We start from the raw sequence: 26329 nt of genomic DNA on the forward strand, positions 1-26329 counted from the left end.
TGTGTTTTTCTCTTGGATTCTGCAGTGACGTGGGCTATTGAAGTACGCTGTGAGAGGGACAAACAGGGCGTGCTCTGTTTGGTGGGTTCTGCTTGCACAAGGCAGAGGGACAGACTGCGATCTTTATGAGAATGAGGCAGTGGTCATGGTGATCTGTTCCATATATAGTGCTTCTCTGTGCTGCCATTTAAGAAAAAAAAAATATTTTAAGGAAAATCAAATGCTGACTTGGCAGCCTTTCCGTCTAATCTTTGGTAAATGCAGATGTGCATCTTGGAACAATTTACTTCTGGTTGTGTTTAGGGCTACCGGAGTGACTGTTTATTCCCACATATGGAGCATGGTTTCAGAAGGTAATTTAAACAAATGGAGTGCCACTTCCAATTTTTCAGGCTTCCAGCCTGGGAGCCAAAGCTGTTTGCCTGGCTCCAGCTCGCCCACCCTGGCTGTGTCAGCTCCCATGTGGGCTGCCAAGTTTGCAGAGAGCTCTCTGTGGTCCCCCTCCCATTTCCATGTGGAAAAACCCCTGGGCCCAGAGGTGCCTTGGCACTGCTCTGGATTGAGGCATTGGTGTGGGTGAGGGAGGCAGAGAAGTGCTGTCCCTGCACGGTGAGTGGGGCGAATGCCTGGGGAAAGCCCTGTCCTGTGCCTGTGCTGCACTAATTGCCTGTGTGTTTCTGGGGCTAGATGTTGTGCAAGCTTCTGACTATGCCTTCCATGTCTTTATCGTGGTTTGTTTTGAAATAGGAATTCAGCTAGGTATTAAGAGTATTAACAAATGCTATCTCATGCAAGGGTTTGTTCTGCAGTCAGGTCTGGTGCGTTTGGTCAGCACTGGATGCTGTCATACAGAATATCATTTCCTGGTGGGGTGCATTAGGAAGGTTGAGTTGTTAGCAGAAAATATACAGTATCTGTGTCACGTGTGAACAGCAATGTATGGGAAATACGAATACCTCTGGGTTTTGTGACTGTTGGACTCAACAGAGCTCTTAAAAGAAATCGTATGAGGGAAACCTGCCTGCACGATTCCTTTGTATTAGACTAAGAATTTGATCATTTACAAATATTTGACTGGGAGAGGTTGGTAGCTTCTCTTCCTAATGCTGAGTTGGAGAGGATGAGAGGTAACCAAATTTCCAGCGTAATGAAATCAGCCAGCCCCGTTCTTCATTTCCTGGTGGAGCTGATGGGGGGAGCCCTCTGAGGAGCAGCAGAACGCAGGAGCAAAGCAGCTTTGGGAATGGCTTGGGCATGGTCTGCTTCCTTCTTTGCACGCTGAGTGGGCAGGGAGCCTCAAGGAGCTGGGGTCTGAAGGGCAACGATTCCGTCCTTCTTTTCTTCTGTACTGTTGCACTGGTCAGTGATTCTCTGAGTTGGAGCTCCCTGCCCATCTGTGCCTTACATGAGTAAAAGGCTCAAATACCAACAACTCAGCCTTTAGGAAGTTGTGTGCTGCAGGCTTGTTTTAAGACCCCCAAACGGATCTGTGGGGTTTGTTTTATTTGTTTGGTTTTTGTTTTCTTGCAGTTTCTGCAAGCATAAAAGCAGCTTTGTCCTCTGCAGGGCCCAGAATTTCACACGTACAAGGGGAGGCATTGAGCAAATTCCAGGCTGCGGCTTTGCTTCCACGTGCCCCTGCTGCATTTACCTGTATTTAGTGCCTGTCTCTGACTCAGTGTTTACTCTTCAGTATTTAAACATTCCCTAGAAATTAAATCTTTTAAGAACATTATTCTTCACACCAAGTGCTCGCAGAAGCCCAGTTGTGCAATGCCTACGCTCATGTATTGGCTGCTGTCTTACTCCCTCGGAATATGATTTACAGTGGTAAAGCAGCAGCTACAACTACGAGAGTTTTGGTGCTACAGTTCTGAAGGCTGCTTTCAAAATAGCAGCATTTCCTGCTCTAAAAATGCTCCGTTATCCCTTGCTTTAATTTCTTTATTTAAAAATGTTGGTTGGTTGTCAGGCCTGGGAGGACTTCTACTGAGAAGGAAAATCAGATTCTGTTGTTGGAAATGGCTTCTGTGCTTCCCTAGTGTTGTAAGGTGGAAGGTGACCCTGTAAGGCGTCCTATGCAGCTATTGCTGTGAAAGGATCCTCTGTCAAGCTTGCATTGTTATGAAGTGTAAATTTTAGGCTAATCACTGTGTTCCTACAGGAAAGAACCTCCTGGAAGCTTGTAGGGGAGGAGGCTGTGTTCCAAAGGCTACAAGGAACAGGTACTTGGTGCCTTCTGCCATCGCTAGCAGCTGCTAGTGGAAATAACTGCAAAGCTTTCCTTGTCCCCAGCAAGCTATTAGTTTGTCCTTGGCAAGAGTGAGGAAATTTCTCACTTTGCTTAAGTATTCCCCCTTTTCACTGCTTGGTGAAAATACCGCTGCAGAAAAATGTGTTTATTTAAAGCCAAACTTCATGATGATACGTAAGCTGTCAACCATGCTCTTCCTTTTAACTGTTTTAACCTCCCCTGAGCACAGAGGGCTGAAGGCAGCTGTGGGCTCTGTCACCCAGCAGAGGGCACGGAGGAGACCCAGGGACATGGTTGGCTGCAGACATCAGCCGAGCTGGGCCCTGGGAGCTGAGATCCTGATGTGGGGAATCTTTGCAAGGCTGCTCTGTGATGTGAAAAAGCCATCTGTGAGTCAGGCTGCCTTCGGCTCAGGCGCTTCATCGGGCCTTAAAGATCAGCAGTCGGTGTTTGGGGTGATTTGGGTGGGAAGAGGACGAGTGGTCTGGAGAAAATGCTGAGGTGAGGACTGGCTCGTGGGTGATGGACTGCTTGGCCTTCAAGTGCTGCTTACCCTCGGGTTGCTGTGCCTTCTGCAGAGCAGGCACCTTCTTGAGGCTGGTGGAAACTGGCTCAGCGATGACATAGCACTCAGGATTCAGAAGTTCTGGCTCTTCCCCTGGCTATTGCCAACGTTTTTCACATAGAAAAGGACTGCTCCCAGAGGGAGCGTTTATATGGGTGGGAGAAGCTGCCTGAATTAAAGCCACTATTGAATGAGTTGGCTGCTGCTGGGAGCAGATGAGTCCTGGCGGCTCGCACAGCGCCTCGCGGAGCGGGGGGTTTTCATCATAAATGCTGAGGGCAGTGCACGTGTGTACTGAAAACATCATTGTTCTGGGCCTGGCATCTCGGGATGTGCTGATAGAGGGTGGGTTTGATGCTAAGCAGTAAGAAAGTGTGGTTTACATTTTGTGACGGGGCCACTGCTTATTTGTTCCCATAGAAACTGCCAGCTAATCACAGCAAACTGCATAAAGGCTGCTGCTGGAAATGCAGTCTCTAAAAATTTCTGAATACATCATCTAGATCTGGCATGTCCTCTGCTTCATCCTTCACTTTCCTGTCAAAATCCTGGTCCCTCCCTGCTAAGCGCACTTGTGATCCAGTGACAGCAATGCATTTGGCACCCTTAATCACAGATGCAAGAGTATCACCTTCTGATTGCTATCCTAAACTTGCCGGCTGGGGAGAAGCATTTATTTGCTCATAGGGAGCTAGCAAAAGATGGGAGCACCTTGCAGGGTCTCCTTCCCTGCTCACAGCCCTGTTCTGTGGCCTCCCAGCACACACTTGGTGCTCTGTTCACAGCAGGCTGTTGATTCATGCTTTGTTCATCTGAAATACTTACCTTCTAATGACCACGTGCAAAACCTTAAGGAGCTGATGGTTAGCAGCTGCATCGTGACTTGGTTTATTGGGTGTGGTTTCTACAAAACCAGATATATAAGTATTTCTGGTTGTGTAGCAAACGCTGTAGGTAGCGACATGGAAACACCTGCGTTTGGTGGACAGACAATTGCCGGGGTCCAGTCCCTCGCCATGTCCCTGCTGTGCTCTTGGTGCAGCTCTTTTAGCACACCCGTGAGTTCTGCTGAGGTCCCTGGGAGCAGATCTAGCTGGGGACTGCAAGGAGTGCTCAGAATTCAGTGTTTTGCACAAATTTCTACTGTTCGGCAGTCTTTAAGCAGCAGCGTTGTCATGCCATAATTCCCTTTTCTAACTATTGCTCTTGGCTTAGTTTGAATATCCAAGTAGATTCACTTTGTTATGAAAAAGAAAGGAAAAAACCCTACCTAGCACTTGCAGGCTTAGTCCATCACAGTGTGCACGAGGAGAGACAAGGCACCAGTGCTTCGTGTCTCCTACAAATCCACTGCTGCATTCCTTCAGGACAAGCATTGGTACCTGTGCAGAGGCACGTCCTGGTGCTGGGCCAGCTGCTTTTCCCCCTGGCAGCTTAAGGCACGCCAGTGACAGAACATAGAGAACTGCTCAGCCAAACCAGAACCACTCCTGGTGCATGCATGTTGTCTGTCAAAACCAGCTGCTGTGGGGCAGTGCTGGCAGTGTGTATGCTGGGCTGAGGCATGCTGTTGTCCTACTGGTGACCTCTGGACCCTAGTAGAGATGGTAGCAATGTAAGTGCTGCTTAAAAATGCTCACAAGCAAGTGTACAGCGTGTTTCTGAGCATTTCATCAACTCAATTTCTTTATTTTTTCTGCTTTTGCTTTTTAAGAAACCAATTCACTTGGACTCACACCTGAGTTACGCTTTCAGCCGTGTACCTGAAACGTACCACTTCTCCTTGTTTGCTCTTAAGTCATCAGAGTTGAAGCAAAATGACAAATCCAGGATACCTTTCAGTAAACAAGTAAAACCTGCCTGCTCCAATATTCTCACAGCTTCCAGCGCTCAGAAGTGAAGGCTTCGTGTTGGAATTTGAGATGTTCTAAAAGTGTGGGAGGAGGCAGCGTGCCCTGTCCTTCTCCACCTTCTCTCCAACAAGTCTCAGCACTGCAGCAAGCATGGCTTAGTTCCCCAGCGGGTGACCGGTGGCTGCTGCTGCCCGGCATTCTTGATGTGAAGCCTGCTGTGACAGATTTCTTCCTGCATGCGACTACATTTCCAAAACTGTGCTGCTAAGCAACTCTGAGAGCCCAGGGTTTTGCTCTAATGTAGTGTCAGTGAGTAACAGTCTTGTATGATTTCCTCCAGCTCTGCTGACTGCAGGCAGGAGCATTAGCAATACAAGAAACACGATAATTACAGTGCAGGGGACCTTGGAAGCAGGTCTGGGCTCTGACCTGAGCCGGCTGTGTTGGCTGCAGCAGCTCCACACCACTGTTTGGTTCTGGGCAAAGCAGAGATATGTTTGTTGCAAAGAGAGTTTGCACTCCTGCTTTTGCAAGATGCTCATTCTTCAGTGTGATGTGTATTAATAAAATTGGACCCAGCAGCCCCTTTTATTTTTAGCAGTATTGGCTCTTGAGCAGCCACTTCTCATTTTTAAAATGGCAATCTCAAAAGCTGTTACAAATCGAATGTCTGAATGGTAGTCAGTCAGTTTCTACTAAAACCACCTGGGATGCTGCAGACAAATGGGAGTTAGATGTTGGGAAACTCAGTCTTGTTTTTGTTGAATGTTTATGTTGCAGTGCAACCTTGAGGCTGGCCAGCTGGCTGTGTCTGAGCGCTCCTGTGCTGTCCCAGCATTCGGCACCAGTTGGGATGGGATGATTCTGGCTGTGATTCCTGCAAGTCATGGAGGGCCTGGCTTTCAGCAGCACACTATTTGATGTACTCAGAACCTGTCTAATTCTCCTGAGATTGTTCCAGCCTGCTGGATGGTATTGGATGTCGCTGGGGAGGCTTACACACGTCACTGGTACTATAAATGAATTCACTGTAGTCTCCTCCCCGTGCTGCCTCTGCAATTAAAATAGCAGTGGAGAACCTGGTGCGTCAGTGCCCTCCAAAGCAAGCTGCAGTGCTTTTGGTCTCACCTGGTTGCAGCTGGGCATTTCCTAGCAGTGCTGAGGCCCATCCAGTTCTGAGCTGTAGTGCAGCATCGGCATTTCTTAAGGCTGTTAGAAATGAAGGAACACCCACTGGACATTTGAGATTGCTAGAATCTTCACAACAGATGCAGTCTTCTGGCTGCACCTCAAGCAGCCTTTGGCTGCAGAGCTGAAGACTGATGCCTTTCTGCTGAGCCCTGCCGGTGCCAGGCAGCTCTGCTTCCCAGCATTGGCCTTCCCTCCTGCTCCTGCTGGCTCTGTCTCCAGGCAACCTGCCCTCCTGCAGGATCCCCAACCCGTGACGTCCCTGCTGCTCTCCCCCTCCCACCTCTCCTCCTCAGCTTTTTCCATTGCTGCTGAGGTGCAGAGCTGAATGTGTGCAACTGCTTTTTGTTTCCCTCCTACGTGCAGTTGATGTGCGCTTCTCTCCATGTGTGGGAAACGCAGCAGATAAAAGATGAGAACATCCTGTGTTGTCATCTGATTTTCCCAGGCCTTTCCTCCCTTCTCCTTGATTTAAGCGAGGTTAGTGCTGCGTCCTGATAGCCAGTGCTGCACGGACGTGGCCCAGCCTTGCTTATCTGTACTGAGACAGAAGTTTAACTGTTTTAATTCCTTTATGGAGGAGTGCTGAAAGAACTGAATGTAGTGCCCTGAAATAAAAGGGTGACCTCTATGGAGAGGGGACCAAGATACCAAGATGGGCAAGCTTCCTCCCAGAGCTGTGTTCAGTTCTCAGCTTCTCTCCATGCAGACATGGGCCTCCCTAAATTGCTGCGTTGCTGTTGCTTGCTGCAGCAATAGCACTCAAACACTGTTTGCAGAGCAGCTCGTGCTTACTCAGCCAGGATCTGCTTTTTTACCTTGCATTTGACGAGTTAACCAGCTTAGATAGATTGAAATGTGCCACCATTAGGTTTTGCGCTAGCTAAACCAAGCTCATTCAAATACTGGTTTTAATTAACAAGTGCAATCTTTGTGCATTAAGTGGTGCGATTGCTTTTAATTTGCATAGAACCCACAGAAGTAGCTCTGCAGATTGTCAGCAGATCACAGGCTGAACCAGGGCAGGATGCATGTCTGAATGCTCCTTCCTTTTGCTCCAGCAAACCCACATTGTACTTGGCTGCCTCGGTAGATCCCGCTGTAATTAATGGAGGGCCACTGCTAATGTTATGAGCAAAAGCTGCTTTCCCATTAATCATTGTCTGATGTGTTTTGCACCTGCAGCATGGGTTAGATTTGACCAGATAGTGGCCTAATTTGCAACTTAATCTCTGTGAACTGATTAAAGTATGCTCTGGTTGGGGAGATCTCAATTTCTGCAGTGGAAGGCTTCTCATTAGGTGAGCTGTGATGAGGCAGAAATGAGCTGTAAGGAAGGCAAGGAAGAGCTGGCCTGGGGACAGCAGGGGTGGGCAGAGCACCTTCGTTAGCTCCTGCTAACCTTTGCTGCCTCGGGCTTAGGCTTACGTGGTGTTGGTCCGTAGGTATCTGCCTTTGTAGCTGGGCTGTGAAGTTCAGCTAAATCACATTGGCATTCAGGTTTTCAGACCTACCTACCTATGCAACATGGTGTAATAATCCTCTGAAATGTGGAAGCTGGCTGGTGCAGTTCTTGCTCTTCCCAAGCCTGGCATCCTCCATTTGAGATGATGTTTTCTGGTGCATCTGTGTCACAAACTGAAGCATTTCCAGCTACCTGACTTGCTAGAAGAGTTTCTTCACGTACTGAAATGGTTCATTCATCTAATTAGCATCTCCAGTTATGTTTTCCTTGTCTCTCTCTGGGATCTTACCATTCATCGTGCTGCTCCACAGGCCTGGATGCAGTTGGTATGAGCTGCTCAGCAGGCAGTGGAGGTAACTTGGAGTCTGTTTCCTGCTGTTATCCAAAGTGATGAAGTAATTAAGAACAGCTCTTCAGAACTGCGCTGTTGCTGATCTATGATGCAAGGAAACAGTGACAAGTGAAGGAGAATACAATTACTGGAAGCCAGCTCTAGCAAGGCAATCAACCTGGCTTGTTCCTTGCTGAACATTATTTCTAACTTAGTGGGACTGCAGGAGCATACCTGTCATCTCTTTTATTTTTCAGGACAGGGAGAAAAAGAAAAGTAAGGATTTGCATTTGGGATTAAGTCACAGTTTGGCACTGAAGTTCATGCTGCGAAGCAGCGCGTTCAGATGTGCAACTGCTGCATGCATTCGATAGCTTCTTTTTGAAAAGAGAAGCTGCAGCTGCTGGCATAAAGTCAGTGATAAGCTGGGCAGGGAGGAATTGGTGCTTGGGCCGTCAGTGTGGTAAAGGCTGGGCTCCTAGAGGGTGTTGTGGATGAGTTTCCTCTAGCTGTGATAATTCAAACAGCGTGTAGGCTGCTGTATGCCACTGAAATGATGAGGTTTCTGTAACGGGGGTTAGCTGATATACTGGGCTGTGGATGTGAGCGTTGTTTTTCTGCCTCTGTCATTGAAATTCCAGTCCTGTTCCCCTGGGGATGAAGAAAGGTCATAGCAGAGTACAGCATACACACAAGTGGAGTATTAACACTGCAGCAGACCAAGAGGATTTGGGCATATTGACTTTTCTCCAAACACCATCAGTGTATTCTTCACCTTGTGCAAGGTACAAGTCACTGCATTGATTCTGAAGAGGGATGTGGACGAGGTGATAACTTCCTTCCTGAGCAAATGCAGCTTTGCTAGACGCATTTTGGTCCACAGTTTCCTGCTTTCAGTCGCTGCCAATGTTTGCATTTATGCCACCTCCAAAAGTCTCCGGTTTTGCTTCAGAATGGCCTAGTTTTATCTGCAGCATCACTTCTGTTTAGGTTCATTCTGATGGTTACTTAATTCTGAGGTGTAGGTAGCTCTCCTGGCCACTAGCTTGTCAAGGGAGGTTTTTCTGGTTTGGTGACAAGCATGCTGTTGTCTAGCCATGTGGGATGCTGAAGTGAGTTGGCTTTGTTCTGACCTCTGCGTGTCCTTCTCTAAGCAGTGCTTGCCTCCAGTTCCTCACCTATCACACTTTTTCTGCCTCTTTTTTTGCATTTAATCTGGCCTTTTGCAGCTTATTATTGGTTAGTCCCCCAGACCAGTGTGGATGCCCACTTTGCATTGGTTGCGTTGTGCTGTGGGTGATGGAGGAGCCGAGCTCTGTGGACACGTTCATCTATAGCAGAATACATCTGTGAATGCTCATGGAGGGTCTTCCAGGAGGATTTTGAAGCAGAGGGACTTCTCTGAACAACTCTGTTTTTCCTAAACATGCTTTATTTTTTTTTCCAGCGCAGTCAATTTGTCAGTGCCATCTGTTGGCTCCTGTTAACGTTGAGGAGATCGATTGCTGACTTAAGCTAACGCTTACTGGCACTATTATTTTGTAACTGGTTAGATCCATCACATGCTCGCAGTCTGAAAGGTGCGTGGTTTTCTTCCGATTTTTAACTTATGCCACTATCGAAACGACTGAGCTGAAATCATGAAAGTGGTTTATTTATGGAATAGTCATCCAAGCAGGAGACTTTAATCAGTTATAACTAGATAGAAGTTGCTGAGAGGTAAGAAGTGCTGGATGTTAGCCCAGGACAGTGTCTTTAGCTGTTTCTTCGCTCGGTACCTGAAGGAAGGAGGAATGATCTCTTCTTATGGCTTCTTTCCACTGAAGGCAGGCTAGTATTTCCTGTCTTTTTTCTTCTCTCTTTGACCTTCGGAGAAGTTTGCTGTTCATTCTCAGTGGTGCTTGGTCTCCCCGGCTGGCTGTGTGTGTGACTGCTTTGCAGGGCTCTGCTCAAGCACTTCAATCAGCAGGCTGCTGCACGCAGGCCTGGCTCTTCCCAGTGAGGCCGAGGGAAGATCAGCCAGCTTAGGGAGGGCAGCCAGGACTGGTTGCCATTCCAGTGCCTGTCCTGCAGGCTGCCAGCGTGAGCCCAACTGTAGGCAGAGTGGTTGCTCCCTTCCGTGCATGTGCAGTGCTGCGAGCTGCGCCTCGTGGCTTAACTTCAGTGCAAGGTGGAATTTACAGGCAGACCCATTCTGGTACATGCCAAATTCTTTTTGAGTTTGAGATGTAAGAAAAAGTGGGGACACAGAGGCATTCGGCACCCAGGTGCCTCCTGCTCCATCTGCCCCTGCTAGCAGGGATTTGTTGTCCTTGTTGGCAGGGCAGCAGTGATTCAAGGAAGTGTGCATGAACATGAGCCACATTAGCTGATAAACAGGATGTCTGGGTAAGTTTGAATTCCTACAAGTGGGTATTATTTTCTGCACCAAGACTTCTGCTCTGGCCCTTGGCACAATCCTTTAGCTCTCTTCCCAACCCAGGGATTGTGGTGGGCTAACCAGATGATGGGCACTCTGACTGGATCAGTCACCAAGCTTCTGGGCTGCCTGGGGCTTTGTGTATAATGAAGTCAGCTCAGGGCTCAGGCCGGGAGGCTTTTTCACTTGGAGTTTTGCTAGTTTTCAGATCTCTCTGAGACTGACATGTTTATTTTGTACACACGGCTGCTTTTAAAACCCACTTCCTTACTGCAGTCTCCTATTAAGAGCAGGTTGGCTGGCCCCCACCACACAGCTTCAGAATCGGGAAAACAGGGAGCAGTGTTCAGCTGGAGCACAGCAGGCAAGGAGAAGCGTGGAGATGCCATGGCCAAACCCTCTGTCCCAGAGGCGCAGCCTCACAGTCATCAGCTTGAAAGCCTCACCTTTTCTTTATGGATTGTTGTTTTTAGGAACTTACCTTTTCTTCCAAGTAACAATTTGTCCCTCGAACTCCTGGTGTGTTAGTTGGCTCTGAGAAGGAAGAAAATGAAATGTTTAGAAGTGGAGGGAACATTTTGTTAATTGGTAGCAGCATGCATGCCCCAGAGCTGGCATGTATCCTGCTGCCCATAAGCTTCATTAACTTTTGATAAAAGAACAGTTAATTTTTCAGACTACTTTTTAAAGAGCATTTCATTGTTTAAGAAATTAGATTATGGTTTTCTTCCACTTCTAGTTGTAGCTTAACTTGTGCTTTATTTAATGATGTTTAGCCTTGCTCTTTCCTCTCTGTATTTTTATGTGGAATTTGTAGGGATGAGGGAGTGCCCTTAATTGGGTTGAGTCTCGGTGCTTCAAGAGATTTGTTCCTTTTGCAGAGCCATAGCACCATAAATGTCAGCGTTCCCCTTGACTGGAGCGGGAAACCCATCTGCCAGCGCTTCTCCCTTGGTTCTGAGTGGTGAGAGGTGTGCTTGTGGCTGCAGCAGCTGTGGGCCCTGTCAGGGCCCTGCCTTCAGCCCTGCATCCCACGGCAGGCTCATCCCCAGCCGCCAGCCTGCCGTGCGTCATTGACACGGATCTGCTTGTTGCTGAAGCTGCCAACGAGGGCGGTGATTGATGGGAATTGTCTTGTGAGTGATGGGAACATTTGTCTGGGTCTTAGCTGGTAGCAGTGACGCCTGGCAGAGGGGAGGAGAGGGGTGAAGCAGCCACCTGGCTCCTTCAGACACTGCTTGGCATGAGCAATGGGCTGTCGTCCTCCTCGAGGTGCATTGCAGCCCTCTGCCAAGCCCAGAGCACTGACCCCAGCAGCATTTCTCCTGTCCCAGTGGGACAGGGACCCCGCTGAGTGTGCTGTGCTAATGGACGTGGAGGGTGCTGGTGCCTGCCGTGATCCGTCTGCTCCTAAACAGTGCCATTAGAGGACTGGTAAGAAAGCATTAGCAAAAGGATCAGGAATCCTAGAATCACTGAATGGCCTGGGTTGAAAAGGAGCACAGCGCTCATCCAGTTCCAACCCCCTGCTGTGTGCAGGGTCACCAACCAGCAGCCCAGGCTGCCCAGAGCCACATCCAGCCTGGCCTTGAATGTCTGCAGGGATGGGGCATCCACAGCCTCCTTGGGCAACCTGTGCCAGTGCATCACCACCCCCGAGTGAAAAACTTCCTCCTATATCCAACCTAAACATCCCCTGCCTCAGTTTAAAACCATTCCCCTTGTCCTATCACTACTCACCCTTGTAAACAGCCATTCCCCCTCCTGTTTATATGTTCCCTTCAAGTACTGGAAGGAATCCCAAGCCATGTTTTATGGAGAAAATAGTTACACACCTGCTTGGGCACTATTATTATGCAGCTCCTAAGAAGTGCCTGTGCTGTGTAAGGGCGCAGGACTTGTGGCCCTGATTCCAGGGCTGGATAACCTGCGGGGTCGGTTGGAGCGTGGGCAGGTGTTTACATCCTGGTGAGTGATTGAACCTCATCCTTTGTGCACTGCTGATCTTCTGATGGAGTCATCTTGGGATTTCAACAAAAAGGAGGGCTCACATCAGCCAAGTCATCTTTCGAGGGAGGGAGGATAATAGCCAGCTGGGAAATGCAGGACAGGAGGAACCAACTCAGACTGTTTTGTTTTGTTTAAGCACTCCTTCACTCTGGAAAAAAGGCGTCCAAGCATCTGACACAAACTCCACACAGTTCTTCCACCAGCCCCCAGCCCTGGCACTCCCTGCACGGTCCCTCTGCAAGGAGCACTGAGGGGATTTCCTACTTCCACCCGCGCCTGGTGAGGAAGCCTTGAATTTCCTGAAACTGGAGCACGAGGTGCTTTCCCCAGGCTTTTCCAGGAGACTTTTACCTTTTATGTTATCTCTGTCGCTGGAGGCATTTAAATTCAATGAATACGTTCGGAAGAAAATCCTTCAGAAGTGCCAGGCCTCTCCTCTCTCTCACTTTGGAGGACAGACCCAGGTTTACTCAAGGGCTACGCATCTGATGGGGAAGTAGCAGGTCTTTAAGATGGCAGTGCCTTCGTGTACCTCCCTACACAGGTGTATGTGATGGCAGCACTGCCCTGCGCTATCACAGAGGGGCAAGGAAATTCCATTCTGTTCCACTTGGGCTCACTGTCCAAGTTACATCCCTTCGCATGCTCTGCCTACCTTGAACTTGGCCAGAAGTGTCAGCTCAGCTCAGATAATTAAGCTGGGAAATGAGATTTCCTTTGAGCAAATATACAGCTGTGAAATAAGTAAGGAGCTTAGGAGTGCTCCAGACCTGTGGATTCTCATTTAAATATTTGTGCCTGGAAATGACTCATGTCTCTGGGTAGACATCTTGCCTTCGCTCTTGCAGGAAGCTTCTCACCATTTGTCTTTTTTTAAACATCACTGGTTTTAGCTTTACAAAAGCTTGTTCATAAGAAGCAAGTCCTTGGGCAGAGGCATGCGAGCATTCCCAAACCTCTTCTGACTCTCTGATGTTTTCCAGTCGACCCCTGAGTGCTGCCCTTGGAGCCTGGCCGCGTGCACCTCCAGCAGCACAGCTCACAGCTGCACTCTGCTGCATGTCTGCTGGGCCATGGAGGATGCTGCCAGCCCGGGACGCGGCAGCAACTTGTCACCCTGTTAATCACCACCCGTTAGTGCCTGGCAGCGGCGTGCAGGGGCTGCTTGTGCTGCTTCACCTTGTGCCTTGGCTCCAGCCCTGCTGCTGCCAGCTACTCCTGATGCCGAGTGCCAGCCCTGGCTGCTTTACAGCTTCTGTTCTTGCTGTAGTAAGCACGCTCGGTGACTTGGACGTCTGGAATGATTCCTCTGCTCTAAGTGCTTCAAATGAAAGAAAAAAAACCAGCAGCTTGTTGTACATAGTGCCTCTTCAGGGTTTTGCTCACGTGCAGGGCAGCTATTCTTCAGGTACGGATTTTCTCATCAAATACAAAGCTGAATTTTCATTTGCTTCAGATCATTCCTTTAAAGACCTTCAAGATAGTATTGTTTCCCCCTTCCCTCCACCAAATATGCCATGCCTCTTGGAGCATCGTTTGGCACCATTCTTGGGGTTTGGTACCGGAGGAGGAATGCCACCAGAACCCAGACCAACTTGCTGCTGGCCATGTCTGCTTTCCTCTGGGGCTGGCAGGGAGCCCTGCAGAGTGCTCCTAAGCCCCACAGAGCTCCCATGCCTGATCTGCAGCCGCAGGGCCCTGTGCTTGGCCCCGTGCACTCGGGCTTCCCCTGCTGCCAACACCTGTGCTGGGTGTGAAGGTCAGGGCTATTAGTTTGGAGCTTGGATGCGGTCCAGTCACACGTGGTGCAGTTTCTGCAGGCTGATTCGGTGTTAAGGCCTGCCTTCCGCCAGCAATATCTTGTTTGAGGGAGAAAATGGGACTTCTGTAAGCTTTTAATCATGACTGACTTCAAAGGTAATTGATTTTTCGAGATAACCATAGAGTTGTTTGAGTTGGAAGGGACCTATGAAGGCCACCTAGTCCACCTCCCCTGCAGTGAGTAGAGACATCTACAGCTAGATCAGATTGCTGTATATATTGCAAAGGACTGGACAGAGGAAGAAGTGGTGATTTCAGGAGCACTGCTTGCATTTACCGTGCTGAGAAGTGCCAAACCCCAGCCTGCTGGGGCAGTGATGACACAGTTCCTGTGGCAGACGGTGTGCAGGTGGTGGTTCTGTTGAGGAGGGCCAATAGCCCGAACCGTTCTCTTTTAAAATGTTCATCCTTTATGGTAGTGCCTTTGAAAAACCTTGAGGCAAGTGTCTGGTTGCAAGGCAAATAATGCTTTCCTGGTATCTCAGAGTGTCTTGTTTCTATAGGTGTTGTTTCTGTGCTGCCACAACTGCGAGTTGGTTGGACGCCTTTGCTCCCTGCAGCACGAATGTTGTGCTGTGTGCTAATGCCTGCAGGACCAGGACGTGGTGGTGGTGCCTGCTGGTGGAATAAAGGCAGAAAGAGCCTGCAGCTGGCCTCTGTGCAAAGCACTCGTCCCATCCCTAGTGAATGCTGGAGTCTGCTGCAAGCTTGCATTTACATAACTGGGCTTGGAGCTCCTGTGTCACATCTTTCTGATTCTGCATCATCAGCACTTGTGCCCGCAGTGCTGCTTTCAATGCCCTTCCCCTGATCTTTATGTGATTCTGCAGTCTTCTTGCAACAAAAGTCCTGCAAATCACACGCCAGGAAAGCAACCAGGAGAACTCGTGTAAAAGTGGCTGTTTTCTCAGGGAAAGTGCTGTCTCTAAGCAGAACAACTTGCTGGTTGATGTTAATTCAACACACAAATCTTGAGCTGAACTAGCATATAATGTAGCTTCTGTCTTGCACTGAGGTTTGTTGGCAGCTGAAGTTTGGTTTACAAGCAGCAGTGCAACTGTAGTGTTTGCAGCTCACAGGGTGTGCAAGGCTTGTTAGCAGCCTGGCGTCCCCTCACTGCTAACATGCAGCCATGGTGTGGGTAACACCAGAGCCCACTGCCCTGCTGCCTTTCCCTTTCCTTCATTGCCCCCATCTCTGTGTTCAGAGCCCCTGGAGCTTACTGCAGGTGAGGCTGTGCAGAGCTCCCAGGCTCTCCGAGGCATGGGCTACAAAGTACTGTGTTTAGTACGGCGGAGTCTTACGTGCAGTATTTGTTTTAAATGTTCTTCCACGTATATGATTGGGTAATTAACCTCTTTTTTAACTTTTCCCCTTCTGCTAGGTTGCTATAAAGATAATTGATAAGACACAGCTGGATGAAGAGAATCTGAAGAAGATATTTAGAGAAGTTCAGATCATGAAGATGCTCTGCCATCCACATATCATCAGGTTATATCAGGTAGGAACACTCTGCAGTGAGCTTTCCCTCCCTCTTCACTACAGCTTTACATTGTACAGTGTTCCGTAGGTTTGTCCCTCTTTCTCCTAGGTGAAGTACTGGGACAGTCTTCATGTTTTCAAGGTCTCAAAGTACATCAGTGACAAGGGGACAGGCAAGAAGTGTGGCTAACCCTTCTCTTTTCTGGGAGATCACACTTCCGCTGGGGGCTGGCCCTTTGCCATTACTTTATGGCTATTGTCTGCTTTTCAGCTTCCCAGTTGAAGCCGGATGTGGGCTACCCTTCTCAGCCGAAGGGAGAGAGTAATTCTCATCCTTTGGCAGGACTGAGAGCGTGTTGCTCTCCTCTCCCTCTGTGCACAGTTCCCCGGTGGTTTGTGGACTTGCTGATCTGTTCTGTGCTTTCTTGGAAGGTGATCAATAGCAGTGGCACACCTGCTTTTGTCCCATGTTTGCAGACTTTTTGCTTCTTTGGCGTTTTTACTCTGCAAACAGAATTGCCAGAGACAAAACCCACGTGTGCTGCTTTTCACACACGTATTCAGCACGGTCAAACAGAACAGCAGGGAAGTTGCAGCAGGCCAGAAGTGAGCAGAGTGACGGGAGGAAGGAAGTAAGAGGGACCAACACCTTGGTGAAATGCTCAGTGCTATTCTGGAAACTGATGGATTGCTGAAATATCCCCTCTGTGAATCTTTCTGATTCAAGACCTCACACAGTTATTTACAACCAAAGAGTGTTTGAGAGCTCTGTTCAAATTCTCTTCTGTTGCCTGCAATCTGATTTCTGGGAAGCTGTAGGGAAATGGCTCCTTATCAGTCCCCAGAGCTGACTGCTGCCTGCCAGGCTCGTGCAGGACCTCCTGCCATCTGCTCACAGCCACAGCCTGAATTGGAAAGGGAGGGAGCTTCCATCCAGCTCTGGCTGGGAAGTCAGCTCCTCTTTGGGGAAGCACACACATTGTCCAGGGCCCTTTATCTTGGGAAAGTATTAAGTGCAAGAGGCTAATTAAGTTGAGTAACCTGCTGTTTGTGGCTTCTCTTCTCTGATGGCAAGCAATGACATGTGGAAACTTGAAATTCTGGGGAAATAGGGGTTATTTCCTTGTCATGGGATGCTCGTGTATCATTCTAAGGGAGAAGTTAAATCCTCAGTAATGATTTTGCCATTTCTTAGAATCAAACCCTTGTCCGTTCGAGACCAGTCTGCTTCTGATCTGTGCCTGGTGGATGTAAGCCATTATTTGGACTCCAAAGAGTTAAAATGAGTAGAAGTGAGAGAGGTTAATGTTTAGCTTTTTTTGCCAAATAGCCAAAATTGAGGGGCCTTCAGCAAACACTGCAGAATTATGGCATTTTAAGATACTTAGGGAATGTCTCTTTGTAGATTGATTATTTCATGCTTTTTTCTTGCCCCAGAATCCTAAATAAAAGTTACTAAAACCTGGATTTGGGAATTCAGAGCCTTTCATTGTTTTTTTATCAGGAATCTGAGTTTAAAGCCATGTTTTGTTGAAAGCGTAGGACTTAGAAGGTAAAAAAAAGGAGGGAGGGGCTATAATAATAATAGTCATAAAAGATTTTGTTCCTCTGGAAACAAAAATATGCAATATTAAAATTAAAAAAAAAAAAGAAAGAAACAAAAACCACCCTATGTTTTCTGGGCACGTGTCATACAAGGAATGCAAATCTTCTATCGTGTTTCTTTTTGCATGAGCAGTCTCCTTTATCTGTGGCTTTTCTGTCCTTACGTCCAGGTTATGGAGACAGAGAGGATGATTTATCTAGTGACAGAGTATGCTAGCGGAGGGGAAATATTTGGTAAGTACATTTATTGCATTCTTTAATCAGATAATGCACTCATTTAAGTACAGTAAACTGAAAATAGCTGCTGTGCTCTCTTGTTTCGGTTGAGAGATGCCCTTCAGCCTGAGAACTTTCCATTGACAAAAGGGGTAAAAAAATAAATGATACCAACTTAATGGAAAAATATCTTCCACAGCCTCTGCTGCTTCTTTGGGTTTTGTTGACAGGTGGTGCTGCTCCTCTTTTATTCTGTGGTTAAATTAAATAGTTGTAGCAGGGACCAGTTGCATAGGATGCTGAGGGCTTTGCTTCCCAGCAGGTCATCTGGAATTTGTTGACTGTAGGTCAAATGCTGGCATGTGTTAATAGCCTCCAAAGACAAATAGGCTCCTGCAGTTCTGTAGTATTTCATTCTCAAAAGCATGAATATATATGTATATATATAAAGATACTGAATGTTATCTTAGCACATATTAGCTACATTCATTTTAAACTCCATTACCTGCTAACAAGGTTTTGCCTGAGATGTCTTGACCGCAGAAGCTGTTCTGTGATGAACCCCTTGGTGAGACAAGAGAACCCCCAGATGATTAAAAATAGGGCAATTTTAGCTGGGAAGTGCTGATTTCTGGTGAGTACGGTCTCCTAACCGTTCTTCAGGACCATTGTTAGATGGCAGCCATACTTTCTCCTCAACATGGCCCACATCCTTCACCTTCCTCCTCCTTTGGAAGCTGACAGCTGAGGGAAGAGGCAGTGGTGGCTGCTGTTTGCAGGGCACTGGTGGTGTGGTGAAACCTTGCTGTCACCCAGCTGAGTCTCCCAGTTGTTTACTCAAACATTAATCATGGTGCTGGACGCTCAGCAGCTCTGAGGGCTTGTGAAACTCATCTGATGTTGTGCAGCAAGCCATAATTGCAGCACAATCATCTGAATGTGTATCAGACGCTGCCAGTGGTTATGAGACTTCACTTGTATGCGGATCATTGCAGGAAAGTATGAATTCCTTTTGACTTTTTCTCCCTCTTCTGTTGAATTTGGCAGAGACAATTCATCCCTTTTTAAAATCCAGAACTATGTGCAAGCTCATATGCAAACTTGGAACAAATTCTCCTGGTTACAGAAATAGCCTTCTGCATGAGTTGAAGTGAAAAATCTAATTGCTTTCTGAAACATTTTATGCTGTAGTAAATTCAGCTCATTAGAATGGCTAATTCCCATTTTACTGCCCAGCATTTTATCCTCATTCAGAGCTGGGAGCAGATAGCAATGCCAGTGACGCAGCAGCTGTAGTGTTTTTCCAACCCATGGCTGTGAGGCCGTGCTGGGCTTTTTGCATTTCCAGGTCCTGCATGAGGCCCAGCACCCTGAAGCATTAGAGCAGAGAGAGGAAAACCAAAGTCTCAGGTTTCTGTAATCAGAGTTTCCTGAGTAGCCATTAAGATTTTGCTCTAAGAGAGGAAGCAATTTACTGGGAGGAAGCAGCAGCCCATTTTGGAAATGTTGCCTTGCAGTCTTCAGCATCTCTAGCACTGAAGAATCACATCCTCGTGTTGCCCAGTCTCCCTGCAGTGTGGGCTGCCAAGGTCAGTGGGTAGGTGGGCCTGGTGAGGCATTGTGCAGCCTGAAGAGCCCTCGAGCTCAGCTCTCACTGCATGGCCAACAAATCCGAACAGCACCAGCTCGCATCCTCACAGAGTTTGGCAGCGTGTGCTCCAGTGTCAAGGGTACGTGGGAGAAAAATGCCTGTTTTCATTGGATTATCTGCCACCTCCTGGGCATGGGAGATGTCCCCTGTATTGAACATGTGTGTTCTCTGTCCTTCATCTCATTCTTCTCTCTTAACGTCTGTGAAATGGCCTTGATTTTCTGTGCGTTGAACGCTCAAAGTAAAGCTGAGTGCCTCATAGATCTGAGTTACGTCATTGCAGCACTGTGAGCTTCAGGTTCATTTGAAGCAAATCTAAGTTGTTTCCCTTTGATGCTTTACAAGACCACTGAAGGCTTAAACTGGGCCTTACAGCTGCCAATGTTCCACAGGCAGTAACACAGGGTGGAACTTTCAGCTGAATGAGTGGCAGTTTTGTCCCAGCGGCTGCTGTGTGAGCACAGCAGTCAGTGCTGGATGCTTGCCTCTCTTGTCCCTTGTCATTCTGAGCCCTGCAGGCTCTCCCCAGCTAGCACCTGAGAGCTTTACAGCTCCTTTATCTGAATTTCCAGTACAAGGGCTGTGGCAGGGCTGATAACTCCTCTAGCAGTCACACAGTGCCGTAAGTGTCCTTGATTCATCTGTTACTGGAAGCATTCTGATAATTCACTTTGTTTGCACCTCACTGTGTGGGGACTGGGGAGAAGACTTGCTCCTGCTTTCACCATGGACTTAAGCAGCAACATCTAAACTGTCATTTTTGTCCCTATGTGTGATTTGCGTGCTGCTGGGTTGACAGTTTGACATCATGAACAAATGAACGTCACCATTTAAACATAGGATGCTCTTTGTCCTGGTCTCTCAAGTGTCTTTTTTTATTTTTTCCGAGGTCAAATAGAACAGCATGTCTGATTTTTGCTGCTTAGCATGAATGCTGTAAGGCATCCCTGGTCTCCACTGCCCAGCACAGGGCTGAGGTTGGTGGGAGTGGGCACTGCCCTGGGGAGCAGCGGGTGCTGGGGATGCGCTGCCTACAGGTGAGCCCTGGCTTTGCTGCTCAGCCAGGCTGCTGCTGAGACCACAAGGTCACCAAGTGGTTTCTTACAAGCTTTGTTTTCTCTACCATAGGCTTCCACTGTTTTGTTTTTCCAATGCAGAGACTAGCATCGGGTCCTTCATAGAAATCTGGAGAAAAACTGGTTTGTTTTTTAAAACTGTGAAATCAAATCACGTGTTGCTTCCTCTACAGAAAACACTCAGAGGATCAACTCCATGCACCTTTTCAGCTCCAGGAGGACACGGTGGCAGAAGCATTTGGTGCATAGGAGCCAGCAGCTCCTGGCTCTGGTGTGCCTGAGGTCAGCACTCCAGCTGAGCCCGCGGCCACCGCTGCACCCTCTTTGCAGAAGGGGTTTGTGCAGACTAAGCTTGCAATGGTTAATTTTGGCATACAGTTGCCCTTGGTGGTATGCAGAGTATTCTGTAGCTTCATTGTTCCTCTCCTTCCTCTGGAGCTTGTGCAGAAATGTCAGCGTGCTTCGAATGCTGCGCCTACGTGCGGAGCTCGGGGACGGGCCCATGCTGCGGGTTTCTTCCTTAAATGTGGAATTTCATGTCTTACCTAAAAGGACTTTTTTGCAGCCTAAGCAGCACAGATAATGGGGATGCAGCGTTTTCAGACCAAGTGGACAGAGCAGCTGGCAGGAGTGTGCAGCACCTGATGGCAGCAGGGCTGAGCCCAGGGCAGCGCCCAGAACCAGCATCTGCCCAGACCCTCCGAGCTCACTGTGCAGGAACCCGTTGGCTCTGCTGGTTCTGTGCTGAAATAGGAACAGTTTTCCTCTCCTGGATGTGAAGTGCAGCTCCAGCTGTGTACTTCTATACATCATGATTGTTTTCAGTTTGTCTGAGCCTCTGCTGGGCAAAAATACGCATCAGAGAGCCTTGTAAAAGCGCTCCTGCTGCAGTAGCTGGGTTTGATTTTTGCCTGTAGGAGAATGTCTTTGAATGATTTCAGAGATGTTGAGAGATGGGAACTTTGCACTTGGTTTTAAGAGCGTTTACTGCATCAGCAGGCTGTGTTCCCAGACTCGAGAGGATTACAAATGTGACCTTGACTTGTTTAGGGCTGAGCTATCTATTAATCAGCAGTGATGCTGGAGCTGGAGCAGTCCCTGTCTTAACTGTGCTTGTCCCTGTCATTGCTCTTCTGGGCACACAGTGTGTGACCATGCAGAGGACTTGGTGAAATACAGTGGGACTGTATGAGAGTAAGTGATGCTTTCTAGCAGGGTGGTAAGGGCCACACTGGCATTGGTGGTGGACTCCTTTCCTCAACCCTGATTCACGTTTGCTCATGGAATAAGTTTATCCAGTGAGTAAAATGAATCTGACAGGTTTTGGAAAGCCAGCTTCACTCTGTTGCACAACAGCAGTACAAGCACAGGGAAGTAGGCTGCTCTTCAGTCAGAAGCAGGCACAACTGCTTTCATGTGTCTCAGTAATTAGTATTTACTGCAAGTCAATTATGTCGCAGGTATTTTAATTAATGGGTGGCTGGGAAGAATACAACCACCTGGTGAGAAACCTTCAGAAGTGATTTATTTGTATGATTTTCAAGAACAAATATCCCAGTTGAGCCCTCCAGTTTGAGCAGAGTTTATGGGGTGAAGTGAAATCCCTTCAAGCTGGTTTTGGCTGAGAGGTGTTGGGGTCAGCCTAAGCAGAAGGGCCTCTTGAAGTGGGTGAGGAGAGAGGCTGAGCATTCATTCCTTATGTCCTGCCCTCACTTTGCTCTTGGAGCATCATTACAGTGGGCTGCTGGCTGTGGCCTGGTTTTGGGACATTGTGAATCTTCCTGCTTGCCTTTTTTTTGGTTCTTTTGAGACAGAGCTCAAGTGGTGCAAGAAGTATCTGTGTCCCCAGTGATTCCTTTCTGAGCCACCCAGGCTCAGGAACCCATCCAGGTTACCTTCCTGCATGCCACGTGGCGTGTGTGCAAGACAGAACTGAGGGAAGGCGCCTTGTGGAGCTGCCTTCAACTCCTTAATTGCCAATTCCTTTTCCTGGCAGAGCTGTGTTCCTGTTCTGTGATGCTCAGGACCACGCTTTTGTCTCTCCTGTTCTCTGCCACGTTTTACTGCCCATCTCCGTCCTGTTTGCCCTGACTTACAGGGCAGAATGATTAGTGGTTTCTGTAAGCCTGGTGCTTTCCAGCTGTAAGCGGATTGATTTAAGGCTTGTTGCTGTTGGATACCTGCCTTTGTGATCTCTGGTCAACTGGAGCCTTCTTCTGTCCGTGTTTGCAATAATAGCTTCTGAAGGAAGCCTGTCTGGCCACACACTGCCTTCGGGTGGTAGATTTTTCAGTGAAATTCTTGAGAGCATTCAGGTTTTCTTAGTAGAGGTAAGCTCCATTTTCATAATAAAGTGTGTTCAATATTCCAAGTGTATTTTTACACCAGATATCCAGAGATTGGGAATTTCTGTGCGTATTTTGAAGCATGGGGGACAATTTTCTTCATTGCGTCCCCAAAGATGCTCCTGAAACAACTTTGGCCCCGAGCTGTAGCACTTGCAGTGGGTGCTCGTGCGTATCAGCATTGAGGCTGGGCCTTGGCCAAGGCTGCCTTGTGGAGTGCTGTGCCCCCCAGCAGCAGGATCCTGGGCAGGTGCTCAAAGTGCTGGAGTGGGGCAGGCCTGAACTGCGGAGAAAGCGAAGGAAAAGAGTGAAAAAGCTGTGTTTTTATTTTGGTGTAGAAGCAGACTTTGAGACCTCGGGCTTCTCACAAAGCCAACTTGTGGTTTCCCAGCTCCCTGTGTCAGTAAGTGCTCTGTTCTCTGCTTTGTCCATCTCAGATCACCTGGTGGCCCACGGGCGCATGGCGGAGAAGGAAGCTCGGAGAAAGTTCAAGCAAATCGTGGCTGCTGTCAACTTCTGTCACTGCCGTAACATAGTCCACAGAGATCTCAAAGCAGAAAATCTTCTTCTGGATGCTAACCTTAACATCAAAATAGCAGGTGAGCTAAGACTACGGTGTGGGAGGAAAGCAGCTGCTTTCAGAAGTTAATAAATGTAGGCATTGGCTGCTTCCAGGTATTCAGAAAGAAGGAAATGCAGTGCAGCTAAAGGAAGCTTTGGATTTCTCTGTGGCCTGCTGCCCAGAGCTGGAACTGGCAGGTTGTAGCCAGAAGATTTATATCTCCCTTCAAGAACTGCAAAATAATTTTTTTTTTTTTTAAAGCAGGTTTGGCTTCATAGGCAAATATGCACCTGTAGATACTGCAGTGTTTCAATACACCGGGTAATGGCCAAGACAAATAAAGAAACTGACCTTGTTTTGAGAGCTGTTGCCAGGTTAGGATTTCTTCAAAGCAGGTCAGGCCAGGTGAGAGAGAAAGAATGGAAAAGTAAGTATAACAAAATTAGTGGTACAGAAGCCTAAGGGGAAAAAGCAATCTTGGAATAATTTCACTGTCTTGCCAGGGTTAGAAAATAGCCCTGGTGACTTGGGAATGTTGTTCATTTCAGAAGCTGAAGCTGAAGCTGAAAACCAGGCCCCTTCAGTCTGCCCCCAGTGTTTTGCTGGTGTTTGGAGGCTTCTTTTTCAGATTGTCTTCAATTTAGGCTAGGTATTAGAAAGAAATTCTTTACTATGAGGGTGGTGGTGAGGCAGTGGACAGGTTGCCCAGCAAGGTTGTGAATCTCCCCTCCATGGAGGCATTCAAAGCCAGGCTGGATGGGGGTTGTGAGCAGCCTGGTCTGGAGGGAGGCGTCCCTGCCTATAGCAGGGGGCTGGAACTGGGTGTTCTTGAAGCCCCTTCCAACCCAACACATTTTGTGATTCTTTTGCTAACAGCTGTCCTTTCAGAGAGCCACAGCTTGGGCAGTTTGTGCGCTGGCCTGGCACCCTGCCGGTCTGTTCCTCTTGCACATGAGGATGTACTAACTAGACCTGAGCTTTGTGGGATTGTGTAGTAACTGCTTGAAACAAGAGGATTTAGTACTGCCCTGGTCATCTCATTTCGTGGGCTTTTGCTCTGGAACAGCCAATACTTATGTTTAATTCTACTAGAGACTAACAGATATCAGAGTGTTTTTGGAAAGCACTTTGTTACCCCCGCCCTGTCTGAACAGGCTTCCTCTGAGAGCTGGTCAGCTTTTACAAGGGTTTGTAACATGAATTAAAAAAACAGAGGTGCCTAAGATTGTAACTTAATACAGAAGTCTTGGGTATGGCAGAAAGTCTGCTCAGGGTCTGTATGTAAGCAGCACAGTATGTGCTGTGTGCAAACACTCATGATCTGAGGCCATCGTGTGTCCAAGGGGTAAAATCTCATCTGTGTGGATGGGAGGAGGAGTTCCCTGCAAACGGGAGAGGTAAAAAACAACTTGAAAGCTAAACCTGGAAGAAACGGGAGTGCAGCTGCATTTCGTAAAGGAACGGCCATGTGAGCACACCAAGTTCAGTGAGTGCCTGAAAATCATGGAGGCTGTTTATCTGGGGAAGGTGGAAACTATTTTCTTTCCAAATCTCTGCTCCCAGAATGGTCTCCAGAAGGTGTTTCCCACCCTGGTAGTGGCAGTGTTTTTCTTGGCAAGAAGATGGAGCAGATTTGAATAGTAGCTTGGCAAAGCTGATTTATGGTATAGGATTTTCCGAGTATTAAGTTTTGTCCCTATAACTCATCAATTGCAGCTTGACACCAGAGCTTCCATTGTTTCAAGAGCAAAAAAAGAAAAAAGAAGCAATAGCAAGTGATTGCTTTCACTGTCGACCTTCCAGAATAAATACTGCAGACATGTACAGAACCTTGTTTTGCAGGGTGGAGGATCAGCAAAGCTTTTGCTGCCAAGCCTGTTAATGCTGTCAAACTCTGGCCTCTTCAATAACACACTTAATATATCTGTAGCTTCAACCAGCTGAACCAGCGTGCCTGATGGGGGCTCTGTTTGGCAAACTGCTCTCATTTTTCAGACCCTTCTGGTTGCCATGCAGATTACCTAGCACAACACTGTTGGTCTTTTTCACCTGCGTTTGCAGCTCTGCGTGACTTTTACTCAGTGTTAGTTAAGGAGCTGAGCTTGTAATAAAGAAGCAGGCAGATGCTGCTGCTTCTGCTTGGTGGTAACGAGAAGCATGGCTTTTTTTTTTTTGATTGATTGATTGTAACTGTGCAGCTTTTCCATAAACAGTACAATATGAGCGCTGTGACCCCAGTTCTCGTTTTCCCATGGATGCCTTTGCTTCTGTGTACCTTCGCAGTCTGAGTCAGTAGCTGCTGGCACTGTGCTCCCTTGTGCTCCCAGTCAGAGAGTTCAGCCAGGAGTTGAGATTATTGCTAAATACCCAGGCCTCCCTAGGATATGATTTCAGACAGGAATCTGATCTATGCATTGCTTTGCATTCGTTTGCAAGAGCCTGCTCGCTGCTTCGCCTTCAGAGGATAAAAGTCCTCGTGCACAGCCCAGCAGCAGCTCCCTGGGCTCTGCTTTGGGGTGACGGGAGGGACTGGACCCTGTGTGTTACAGTGCAGAGATGGCTTTTAGGTATTTTCCCTGCATTGCATCACCAGGAGATTTGAGTTTGTCCCCCATAAGCACCCTTTTCCCTTTGCTCTGTTTGTGGAAAAGGACCTGGCTGCTCCCCAGCTGTGCAGTGTTTGGATTTGCTGTGTCTCTAGACTGGGGTGACTTGTCATTGTTTGTAAGAGCATTTATTTCAATCTCTCTGTTTCCTTTGGGGTTTGGGAGATTTTGTTTTTTTACTCTTTTTTGTTGCTTTTTTGTTTGTTTGTTTGTTTTGCTGCTGCTTTGATGTTTCCAAATCCTCCCCCCTACCTTGGTGGGGTGGGGGAGCTTTAGGTGTGCATTTCCACCTCACTTGGCTGCAGTTCATTGAACACTGGTGGCTCCCAAAGGAACGCTTCCAGCCCCAAGCTCCACATGGAGCAGACGTGACCACAGCTCCCATAGGGGTCAGCTCAGCTCCCTGCAACCAGAACCTTTCCTTTCTGCCATCCCGGAGCAGATGCTTCCAGGAGCTGCTGCTTCAGCACCTTTCAGCATCCTTGCCTCCCAAAGGAGGCATCTGCAGAACTGCTCCTTGACCATCTCCTCCCCACTTTCAGTGGAAAAAAACTGAATCTGGGGGCTAATTTCAACCCAGCACAGAAGAGGAGTGAAGTCCACTCACTGCAGAAAAGGATGAATAAAAGGAAACCAGAACAATTTGTTCAAAATATCACCGAATTGGGAAGTACCAAAACCCCAGTGTGTTCTTGCACGAGTTTACAGATAAACTTGACTATCAATGCTTTGCCACTAGGAGATGGAAATTAATTTAGTGCTGCAGATTTTATTGCTTGTTCTGGCGATCATAGCTCAGACACTTGTTAAAAATCCCACTGTAAAAGTGAGACAGTAAATCAAAAGCTTACTGAGGTGGAAAAGACAATTGTGCAGCTGT

The 26329-nt window shown here is 47.8% G+C and overlaps 1 protein-coding gene across 4 annotated transcripts in view; it reads left to right on the forward strand.

Annotated features, from left to right (window-relative positions):
- The window catches only part of SIK3 (SIK family kinase 3), a 72173-nt gene that overhangs the window by 20147 nt on the left and 25697 nt on the right, over nucleotides 1-26329 (forward strand). For all 4 annotated transcript variants that reach the window (XM_052697166.1, XM_052697167.1, XM_052697164.1 and 1 more), the window contains exons 2-4: nucleotides 15291-15407; nucleotides 17164-17227; nucleotides 22719-22880. In XM_052697166.1, coding sequence (XP_052553126.1) covers nucleotides 15366-15407; nucleotides 17164-17227; nucleotides 22719-22880 — 268 coding nt within the window. In that variant the 5' untranslated portion in view covers nucleotides 15291-15365. The remainder of the gene's footprint in view (nucleotides 1-15290; nucleotides 15408-17163; nucleotides 17228-22718; nucleotides 22881-26329) is intronic.

Source organism: Tympanuchus pallidicinctus, unplaced genomic scaffold (genome assembly GCF_026119805.1).
Source record: "Tympanuchus pallidicinctus isolate F22 unplaced genomic scaffold, pur_lepc_1.0 scaffold30, whole genome shotgun sequence".
Taxonomy (NCBI): Eukaryota; Metazoa; Chordata; class Aves; order Galliformes; family Phasianidae; genus Tympanuchus; species Tympanuchus pallidicinctus.